This window comes from Brachyistius frenatus, unplaced genomic scaffold (genome assembly GCF_029030835.1).
Source record: "Brachyistius frenatus isolate BFR_SWC_R1_liver_20210118 unplaced genomic scaffold, ASM2903083v1 Contig_45, whole genome shotgun sequence".
Classification (NCBI taxonomy): Eukaryota; Metazoa; Chordata; class Actinopteri; family Embiotocidae; genus Brachyistius; species Brachyistius frenatus.
The window spans coordinates 259,774-271,190 of NW_027210644.1; the positions used below are offsets into that span (position 1 = coordinate 259,774).

General features: G+C 38.8%; 1 protein-coding gene across 1 annotated transcript; it reads right to left on the bottom strand.

The window, feature by feature from the left end:
* Positions 1 to 8,225: 8,225 nt before the first annotated feature.
* On the bottom strand, positions 8,226 to 11,139 carry barx1 (BARX homeobox 1). The gene is made up of 5 exons (XM_069703163.1): positions 10,938 to 11,139; positions 10,844 to 10,846; positions 9,425 to 9,713; positions 8,806 to 8,890; positions 8,226 to 8,393 (listed from the first exon to the last, which is right to left on the bottom strand). Exons 1-5 carry the CDS (start codon positions 11,137 to 11,139, stop codon positions 8,226 to 8,228), a joined length of 747 nt encoding a protein of 248 aa, XP_069559264.1.
* Positions 11,140 to 11,417: the final 278 nt, after the last annotated feature.

Sequence of the window (11,417 nt, forward strand, 5' to 3'; positions counted from 1 at the left end):
TGTCATATTATTCAGGTTTTTGTACGCGTTGAAGGCCCACTGCACCTAAATTATAAAGCAATATACGTTCTTACTAAACCCTGGCCACGCAGGTTTAGCTTTCATTTGTCCAAAATATTTGTTATTGTAACTAGCTTTATGATACAGTCCTATTCGCAGCTGGATGCACTGTTTCTAAAAAAAAGATTATACTTTTTAACTTTGTGCCAGTCAGCCCAGGCATGGCTGGAGTAACATTTCAGGAGGCCCCATAGCAAAAATTAGCTGCTGGGCTCCTATTAACCTATTAAGTTATGTAAGACATGCGTGGACAAAAAAAAAAAAAAAACGTAACACAACTTGAAGCTGCTAATTGGTCATAGCAGAACAAGCTGTAATTACAACACGGACCTATTATCATCTTGTAAAGTAGGAAACACATGGCTAATTTACACATCCCACAGACATGCGTCTTATTTCTGGCCACCTGTAGTGTAACTCCAATCCTGATCCTCGTCTTAGCTCTGTTTTGAGCTCATGCTAAATGCGCCACTATTTCCATATAGTCTCTTTCAATAACTAAATTACTTCCAATTAAAATCAGATCAAAATAGGTTATCAGTAGTATTATACTATAATACAGCACACAGTGTTATAGACAGAAACCCAAGAATTCCCCCTTGAGTAAGCACTTGGCAGCAGTGTGGAGAAAAAAAACCCTCCCTTTTATTGAGAAGAAACCTCCAACAGAAGCAGGTGGGCGACCATCCGACTCCACCAGTTGGAATGAGATGAGAGCTTTGACTGTCGTTTGCTGCTGGGCAAGTAGTGTACAATTAATTCTTTTCAGTTTTCGGGGAAACCAAAACAATCAGCTGAAAGACCTTGTAAGTCCAAACACAGAAGATTTGAAAAAAAACAACACTTAAAGACAATTTTTTTGGGGGGGGGCATTTAGTGCGGTGTAGAAAGATAAAATGTGGGAAAAGAGAGCAGAGGCATGACATGCAGGAAACCTCCAGAGACTCACTCCCAACAGCCTTTGCTCCCAAGACTTTTGCACACTGACCACTCATCTTTGGGGTTACCCCAGTAACAAAGTTTTTATGCTTGGCAGAGACGCAAAAAAAATGTATCAGTAAAAGTGAAACGCAACCAACAGCAATGGCAACAGGCTTAATAAATAAATGATGACATACATAAAGCGTATGACTTCAGTTTTCATAAGAGACAAAAGCGATGTGGCTGTACTGTAACCTTCTTTGAAGTTATTTTATTATTTTTGTTTTTGTTTTTTGTTAAAGGTTTCATCCCATTACGTCATTTCATCGCACCCTCTTCTTCAGCTCCAGAAATAATTAACTCTTAAGATTTATATAATGGTAGTTGATGGAAATAATCCAGTGTTAATATAGAATTTGATTGGCAGCATTAAACAAAATGTACCCTCTTGAACTCAGGAGCTCATATCAGATAATATTGCGGGACCCACGTTATCCCCTGTGTCCCTAAAAGAACCAACTGCTATTTTTAGACAGTTGCTAAGGATGCCATATTTAATGAAGGTTATCAGTTCAGCACAAAAACAGTAAAACTGTTATTGAAGAATTTGCCCACTTTTGCAGGATGAAGAAATTCAATTTAATTCCACTGTGTTGGGGTGGAGGCAGAAATCTTTGAGAAAAATACCCCAAATACCGGCAATAATAAACCAAAACTATCTGTATGGCTAGATTCCACTGAGAAATGCTTTTTTCCTAATATAATTATTTAATATGTAATTTGAATGAACTGACCTTTTTTTTTATTATTATTATTATCATTTTGACACCAGGACATTGTAATGCCTTTATTTCACATTATACCAGATGAAAAGAACGTGTTATAAAAATGGAAGACCTTTAAAACTCGTGCACTTTGACTGCACTCATGTTGGCTGCTTCAGAAATGTTTCCCTAGTGTTGTCTACCATCCGAACCCCTTCTTGCATTTCCATTCGAAGCATTTTGAACAACATAGTTCTTCCCAAAGAAGTTAGAATTATCTTTAAAAATCCAATGTATAACAGGCATGTTGTCAGGAAGTGTCCAATGAAAACAAAGAGAAGAATGGCAGAGCTGATGTGGAGCTGGGCCTGCACAGAGTTGGGTTTCAGGCTAATTGGGATCATACGCCGCATGTGCAGTTTTGGCACATACGTTAGATTAATCAGGGGCTCTTTAATCGTGGAGAAATTCTCTTGTGCACGGTTGGGGCGGTCGTTCGCCTCCTCCCCACCTCCAAGACCCCCAAGCCTGCGCTCTGTCTAAGCACGGACCTTTTGACTCCATAAACACCCGCTCTCATAAAATTGGGGTCAACCTCTCATTGCTAGCACCAGAGCGCTATCATGCCACCACAAAGGGTCCCCTTAATGATTAAATTGTATGGATGTTACGAATCTGCAGATTCCTGGCGGCTGACTCTTCCTCCTGATTGTAATTTATGTCGGAAGTCATTGCTGTCCAACACTCGGCCCAGTTCAAAGCCCAGGAGAGGGAATGTGCACGTGGATGAAGTCTGCATCGTGCAGCCTGCTGCAGTTTTAATCTGCATAGTGAAGCTGAGGCGACCGCACACATGCACCTTGTAACATGGACCAGTTGACAAATGCATTTCTAAAACGCGGTCAAGTTTTTCTGTCTTTTTGCTGGAACCTTTTTCTCAACCTCAGCTCTGCTGTTTAGGTTAACCTGTCATTAATCTGCATATGATTAGGCCTTGACATACATTTGACATGCTGGGCAAGGACTGATTAGCCATTTGCTTGGATGATGGTGGTGGTGCAGGGGTGGGGGAGAGGGTAGTGGTGGACTTGCAGATGTCCATGTCAGCTGTGGATCTTTAGGTGAAACTGAGAACTGTTATACTAGACCAGTAAGAGGAAAGGTGGAAAAGGAAAAATAAAATATTTCAGATGATTAGCAGGAATTTTAAGAATCAGGATCCCATCATTTCTCAAGAACCAGACGTAAAAAGGAATAAAGCTTAGTCTGCTGCAACTGCGTGAAACTAATACAAATATTAGGTTTTAGGTTTCCCATTTTTTTACTTTTATGGTTTTTTTTTCATTCATGCAAAAATTCTAAATATGTTGTTTTCTTTTCATCGTAAGAATTCCATAATTAATGTACAAAATATTATTTTTATATTAGAGTGATTACTGGAAAATATGCGTAACTTCATTAATGAAAACAGGTCTTTGAAACAAATAAGATATGGTACCTTTATATTAAATGGAGGATACAAAAAATGCCTCATTATAAGTATTATGAAGAAAAACCCAGAATAAAAGACAACAAATTGAGCGAGTAACTTCACAGTCGTTCAAAAAGAACAACCTTGGGCACTACACGTAAACAATTGAAATCAAATAGGTTTCTGTGTCCACATCAGCAGGCCAGGGTGAGATGTTTACCTCTGCCTTGTGAGTCAGTGACACTGATGTTATTAAACCTGTGCTAAAAATTCTCACCTGCAATTTAACCCAATTTGATGAACAGAAATGAAGCACAACAATGCTGAATGCTCTGCACTCGCGTTAATCACGGCAGCATAAAGGGGCTTCTTCACTGGATGTGCTGCAAACTGCACATTTTGAAAAATGGCAGTGGTTTGCGTATACAAGGGCCTTCGGGGTGGAACGGGTTAAGTATAGTGTGTTGGTATGGACTAAAACTCTGGGGATTTTGAAACAACCCGCCATTGTTTGTTTTGACCTTAAACGGTGAGATTCAGACCTTTAATTTTCATATTTAAAACATGTTCCCTTTGAAGCAAACGATCCCGGCACTCAGACTTTGTTCTTTTGTTTACAACACTTTATCCATGCCGGCGTGAGCACTGGTGTTCGCCACATTATGACCCAGCTGCTTATTGAGCCCACACGCTTCCAAGCCTCAAGGACAACACCTTAAAAATGCAAGGTCATTGAGTATAGCTTTGGGGAAAGCAAATTTAACACCAGAGTTATCCCAGAAACACACATGTTGAACTGCTAAGTGTGAAAGAGTGAAATCATTTAGCTCGGTTGTTTGAATTGCCGTTTTTTTTTTTTAGTGTTTTCTGATGTAAAGCATATTTTCCAGACTGATTTGGGCTCCGACTGTCACTCGCGTGATCCAATGAGATGCTTCATGATGAGTGCAAACTTTATGCCATTAATTTTACGCTACGTTTTTCAAATTATGTCAGCCATCAATGTCTTTTAATTTGGCATGACTGGTCCCAATAAATGTTATTATATTGGTAAAAAAAAAACAAAAAAAACACAATAATAATGTGCTTTATTGGTATATTCTCATGTTGGAAACTGAAATCGCAGACGTTGTTCTCGTCTAAAGATTAGATGTTATATCTGCAACAATAAATATCTATATTGTGAATCGCCCCTGTTAACAGTAAACAATTAAATAAAATTAATGTCTGGCGACAAGCCTTTTGTAACCTTTAACATATGTAACGACAAGTACATGGGATTTTTTTCAAAATGTTGTATCTATCGCAGCAGTACTTTACATCACTTTATTAGTAATTGTTTTTTGACTTACATCTTTAACTGGAGGACTGAAGAGCAATCAGACGTACATGTGTTAGAATATATTAACAGAAAAGTACGATCCACTCAAACGGAGTGTTCCGTTTTTAGCACAATAAACACGGTTTAACTCAACATAAAATATTGTTGCCGTTTTGTCAGCTATCTGCAGATGCAGCTGCATTGTTCATTTATACAATCAACTGGACATTTAATGGCTTAATGAAAAACATGACTATAAGTTTATAAAATTGAACTTGAGTTGGAGCTGTTGTCCTGCTGAATTTTTTTTTTTTCTTCTGTAATTGTAGGCCTGTTTTACACATGTAATATATGTTGTATTTTGTTTGGGTTGCAGAAAAGGCTACAGTGAAAATATTCATACTTAAAGTCTTGTCTTTTATCAAACCAGCAGGCTCTTAGGCTGCAATGATAAGGCAGATCAACAAGAGTCTCAGACTGAGTTATTTCTGGTCGATATATTCAATATTAGCTTAAAGATTGTATCTGTCAAAAAATGTTTATCAAAATAATAAATTCTTGAAATACTGCATATTTTAGACATTTTGCAGAGGTTTTAGGACACAAAAGGAAAAACTGCATATTCATTGCCATGTAAAAACTTACAACTTCCAGCAAGCAGTCTAAGATTTGGCCCAGTTGTGGACAAAACTGGTGGACTAAAAAAATCTGAAGAGATTTATAAATCACATTTCAGAAAGCTACAAGGTTTCTGTAAAAGAAAAAAAATCAATTGCGGTATTTCTTTAAAATGGGATTAAATGTCATACAGGCTACTCATGACAATTAATAAGTACCAGGAGAATTCATGTTATACATTGAATGGTTCCAGTTTCTTCTTCCATTTTAGCAATTTATCACTGTTCTGTGATGTTTACATTTATTGCATTAAATTGAGATATGTAAAAAAAAAAAAAAAAAAAAAAAAGTTAGCTGTATTGTGCCTGTAATACTCCCTCTGGGACCCAGCAGTCATGATTTTATCCGACTTAATAATATTGTTTAAAAAACCAGGCCTGTGCTACACACTAATGGGTTTGTAGTGCCCTTATTTAATGGTCTTCCCTGCTTCTACACGGATTTATTTAGTCTAGACAATCCGTTTTGAAGAAGGATAAAGCCTGAAGTAGGCTATTTTGTGAGATGCTTTGAGAATATTCCAGGAAAAAAAAGTGATACAGAAACATTACCATACAGAGCTCTGACAGATAATCCGAAGCACCCTTTCATTTGATGTCATCAGTCACACTCATTATAAACTGGATTTTTTTTTTTTTTTTTTTTTAAACAAACTATTCAAAAGCAGATACTGTTACAAATTATTTTTCCAGATTTTTGAACACTCATCAGTGGCATAAGCAAGATGTTTCCAACATTTATCCATTACTTCTTGCTATTTCAACTGTATATCTGTCACTTTAAACTGTCTAACTGCATTCTAGCCAACTATTTCAACTGTTTATATCTTGCGTGTAGCTCTTTTTTACAATATATTTTCATGTTTTAGATAACTATTTCAACTGTTTATATCTTGCTTGTAGCTCTTTTTTTTTTACAATATATTTTCATGTTTTAGATAACTATTTCAACTGTTTTTGTGTTATCGTTTTACTTTTAGCTATAGTTAGTTTTATTTGTGCAGGCTATCCATTGGAAGAATCCACCAAGCCATTACTATTAATCTATTGCTTTTAGCTTCCTCCCCATGACTTGTAACATGTTTTTAATAAGTTACGGCAGGCTATTTCACAATCCTTCCATGTTCCCGTTTCATTGTAAAATCATCTTTCCCATTTTGGATCGTTGTTAATTAAAAACCTTGAGCCACAACTAAAAAAAAAGTGACACAAAATTTGGGATCGAATTTGCGTACTTCAGTGGGCTGCAGCGGTTTTATGCACGGTTCTGCAACTTCAGCGCTTTGTAGTCCAAAGACTTACACAGATTGGACCGTCTGCACATGAGAAAGTGTGAAAGAATTACAAGAGGACGCCTCGTTTGAAGCAATGCGTTGGCGTAGGTGTTTGTGTTGATTTCATAAGCTGTTGCTTGAGGCTGTTGCAGTATAATTTGACAATCTGACGCCTTTCTGCAAAAAATGCGCAAGACAAAAAAAACACCTTGCACGTTTTATCTGAAACAGGTGGCTCGAAAATGCAAGAAACGTCCAACGGATATATTCTTAAAATTTGAGGCAGTGGAGGCAGATGCTCCTCATTTTAAGGAATTATTAAAATGTCTTAACAGCTTCAGATGAGCACATGGATTATACTTTATTTAATACGAGTTAACAGTAGATATTAATAAATAGCCCAAACGGGACCGATTTCTGTCCATAATTTTATTAAGCTGCAACAAAAGGCTTTGCCTTCCAGTTTTACGTTCAGTTTTCTATTGAACCTGAACGCCTCAGTCACTTATTCTCTCTGCTGTCCACTAAACATTCTTCCCGTCTGAAAAGTAAAGCTGAATGTTAATTAACAAAAAATAAAAACATAACATTGTATATGAGAAATGGAATGTAAAACAATCGTAAAGGCCTAAACCATCTGCTGGACCATCCCACTGGCCGGCACTCGCTTCAAAACCTGCATCAAAATAGCAGCGCATCCGTTTCAACAGGCTACAATCAGCTATCTCCCCAGTGTTTTAAAAATGTCACACGTCGAGAAATGTTAATAAAACATATAAAAGAATACACGTTCAATACAGAAATAATAAATAAGAAGCCCTGTTCGTGTGAATGAGCACTGAAATAGTTCAATTTGAGCAAATCTACACAGCCTGCTGAAACACTATCCTCAGTTTGCATCATTTACTTGCATTTGGCCAAATCAACCTAAAATATCCCCACACCGCAGGGAAACATGTTGTTTTCCTCACCCAAGTCACAAAATCTGAACTATCTTTACAATAATTCGAGAATAATTTTGTGCTCTGTTTATATTTAGCCCCTCGAGCCAATTAATGATTCCCTTTTCCTTCATGCATGAACACAATGAACAGAAGCACCAATGGAATAATAGCTGCTAAATCAAATAACTTAGCATGATATAATACTAAACTTGTTAGATGGTGTGCCTGAATTTCTTTAAGAGCATCATTTTACAGGCCTGAATACATGGGACTCTCACGTCTCTCTATGTGGGGTGTGACCCGATATGTCTGGGATCAATGAAACACTTTCTTAACGCCATATCAGGCTCATGTGAACGTGACAGTGTGTGACTGATATCCGGACTAGCACACGCTGTATTAAAGCTTATCATTAAGAATGTGTCCTTTATAATAAATAGAGAACAGCATTAGTGAAAATATATTTAATAATTAAACATAGCATAGTTACAAAAAAAAAACAAAAAAAATGAATGCAAAACAGAAGATCCTTAATATGAAGGGTAGACCTACTGCAAAGGTTTGAGTTCCCTCCTCAACTGCAGCAAATTCATCATGAGGGGAATGCATGGGTTGCGATAACAACACGTGGCTGTTAGAGGATGTCGCCGTGTGAAGTTTGGTGTCCGCGGGGAACCGTGGGGTCGCGCGCGACTGCACGAGACAGTCCAGCAAGCGTCTTTCTGCGCGCAACACCGAGCGTCCCAGAGGGTCTGCGCGCCGAGTCCCAGAATGCGTGCGGGCTGCGGAGAGGTCACTCCTCTTGAGTGCTCTCCAAGTTGGAGCCCGAGCCTTCGGACTGATGGTCGGCCTCTGCCGCAGATCTTTCCTGCTCGGAGAGCTGCTCGCTGCTTGGGATGGAGTTCTTTTTTGGGCGGCCTTTTGGTTTGGTCGGGGACTCCAGGCCTCCTCCCTGCAACACCTGTAGGTCCAGTGCGAGCGAGTAAGTCGGGTTAGGGTTCAAATACAGCCTATGATAATTCAACACGTGGCGATGACAATAGCCACCAAAATGCAAACATTGTCTATATTGTTTTTTTTTTTTCATAATCAATGCAATATAGGCCAAAAATACTTCTTTTAAGCATATATTTCATATAATTTCCCAAAAAGGTCACTTCTGTGGGAATGCAGAAAGAAGGCGCGAATTAATTCCACTGAACAACATTTCCAATCAGTTTCTCTTAAAATAATTGAGGTAGAAGTAACTCCTGTTGATTGTACGTCTATGTACGTCGTTTATTGCGTCGCATTAACCCTCCATATAAAACTGGCTATAGCATTATCATTATCATCATCATCATCATCATCATCATCATCATTCTCAGACTTACAATTTTCTTCCATTTCATCCTTCTGTTCTGGTACCATGTTTTCACTTGCAGCTGACTGAGACCCAAAGACTCCGCCAGATCTATTCTGTAAAAAACAAATGCATCATTAAAATTAAACATTTCCACATTCAAATTCAAGACCACATCAGTTTTGCCAACAAAAACCCAATTTAGACTTTTATTTCTCTATCGGAAATGATTCTAGTACTTTAAAGAAGGGATTTATTGCTACTTGTTACAATTTTTACTCTGCTAAAACCCACTAATCAAATGTAATGTTGTGCCACCTGAAATCCCCGAGGTCGCTTTATTTTTTTTTTCTATTAACTCGTAGCTTTTAGCAGACATTTAAAGACTGCACATAGCGAGTATTTTATGAGCTGATTCCAGTCATTTTAGGGTTACGGGGTTAGTGTTACAGACCAACACAAGTGCCTAATAGTATGCCTATAATACCAGTACAGGCAAGGTTCGGAACAATTTAGACTGGTATTTGGAAATAGCTGCAGGTTACACTGGACAAGTACAATTGAACCGAATAAATCTAAATAGAGTTTTGCGAGGGTGCAGGTGGTGACCGAATCCTGCTTGCCTTCCTTTGAACACGCTACAAACCCACCTATCAGGTGTAGAAAGGTACTTCTGCTTCTCGAAGCGTTTCTCCAGGCCCATGAGCTGCAGCTCGGTGAACACGGTGCGGCTCCGACGGCCCTTTTTGGTTTTGCTGCCGAGGTCGGCTCCGTGCTCCAGCTTCCCGCGGAGGTGCAGGTCCAGCGGCAGGTGGTGAGACGCCGTCCCGATTTGCAGGCCCGGTGCCGCGGACAGAAGCGGGGAGCCGAGCGAGCCCAGCGAGCAGGACAGCGGGGGCATGGGGAATTTAAGGAGGCTCGTCTGGTCCGCTTTAAGCACTGTTGAGGTGCCGAAAAAGAAACAAAGGCACAAAGAGAGTGGGTTTCATCTCGAAAAGTTTGTTGTGGTCTCTGTTTTTAGCTTTTAGAAACGACCCACAGGCTGCCGGGTCTAAGGGGTCAATAACTACGCTCCCATCAAATAAAAAGTCATTCTGGACTGTTTTTTTCACCGCATGTTTGCACATCTCGGAATATCTATCTAATAATACAGACATGTCTGGGCAGATTTCAGATCGTTGTTCCGAGGGGGGAAATGTATGATAGTCATAAATTCAGTTCTTACCATAGCCTATATATAGAAACTCTATGGGCCTGAAAAGACATCTGCATTTATCGTGCTATTATTATTATTTAGATATGTTAGTTCTATTTGTATCTATATTTATCATCCAATTTTCAAAATCACGTCAGGGATACATAGTTGCGTCAAACAGAGGTCACAGTTTGGACTAAAGTCACCTGCTTTGAGTCTCCATAAACAAATCAGAGCCTGTGCTGTACATTTCCAGGAGTTACAGATTATAGATGTTAAAAGTAATTCAAACTCTTTAGGAGAGCCTAATGATGACTGATCTTTTTTTTTTCTTCTTTTTTCTTCTTTTTTCTTTTTTATCTCGCTCTGAATTAACGGGCTTGGTTACTTCTTCGCTGTATGCCTACAGCATATATATATATATATAGCAGAATATTTTATTGTTGTTATTTCCAACATTGGAGTAGAATCAGAATGTAGCAGCAATGACTGCCGAGGGAACTGGTTATCCAGAAACCCACCAGATAATCCACATTTTACAGACGGATTAAGAAATATTTAGATACCGTATTTATTTAACCTTATTTTAAATCGTTAAAAGTATTTTTCTTAATCCGATCAAATCATATGTTTCTGTTAGTTTACAATACAGATCATGTTACAGTTATTTTCTTGAACTGAGACGTGCTCGAAAATTGTGCCTGAAATTTTGGAAATATATTGCAAATTATTAGCAGTTACTAAAAAAGCAACCCCGCAAATGACAAACGTGTTAATCTTGAAGTAACCACATTTTTCAATTATCCTCTGCCATATTTGCATGAAACGTGTCAAACCTATTTTAAACTATTATCAACAATAGGCTAATAGTGACCCGCTGTATCTATTGTCTTCATTTCCTATATTTTCCAGCATGAAACAAGTCTCATTCTGTTGATCATTAATTTCTCCTCGGGCGCTTCTCTTACCCAGTTGGTTATGGAAAGGCCGGGCAGACAGAAGAGCATGTACTCCGAATTTCAGCAGTTCCCCGCCCGGAACAGACGCTTTGTGCTCCGGGTGATCAGTCAGGATCTCTTCTATCATGAAACTCCTGTAGCGATGAGTTCTGTGGTCAGTATGAACTTCGGGAGGATAGTAATGCGCCCCCATGTCCAAAGGATGCTGCATAATCTGGCTGTGCGGTCACCTTAATTGACACCAAGAGCGTACACCGATTATCACTTCCTCAGTTGCCCAAACCAGAACTCATATTCCCTCTGTGGCACCGCTATTACAGTCCGGAGATCAATGTGGGTCAAAGTTATCCTCAGGTTCTAGATATAGAAAAGCATCAAGTACAGGTTGCCGGCGTTCTCAGCGCATCTGTGCGTCTTTAGATGAGGTTTTACGCGCTACTTTTGTCCCGATGTTGGTCCGTTTGGAGAAATCTGAAGCCGAGAGCAAAC

Coding starts and splice junctions, on each gene's coding strand:
- barx1 (XM_069703163.1), bottom strand. CDS start 11,139: ATGCAGCATCCTTTGGACATGGGGGCGCATTACTATCCTCCCGAAGTT. Junction 8,891..9,424: donor TACCTTTCTACACCTGATAG/GTGGGTTTGTAG, acceptor TGTTTTTTACAG/AATAGATCTGGCGGAGTCTT. Junction 8,394..8,805: donor GGATGAAATGGAAGAAAATT/GTAAGTCTGAGA, acceptor CTGGACCTACAG/GTGTTGCAGGGAGGAGGCCT.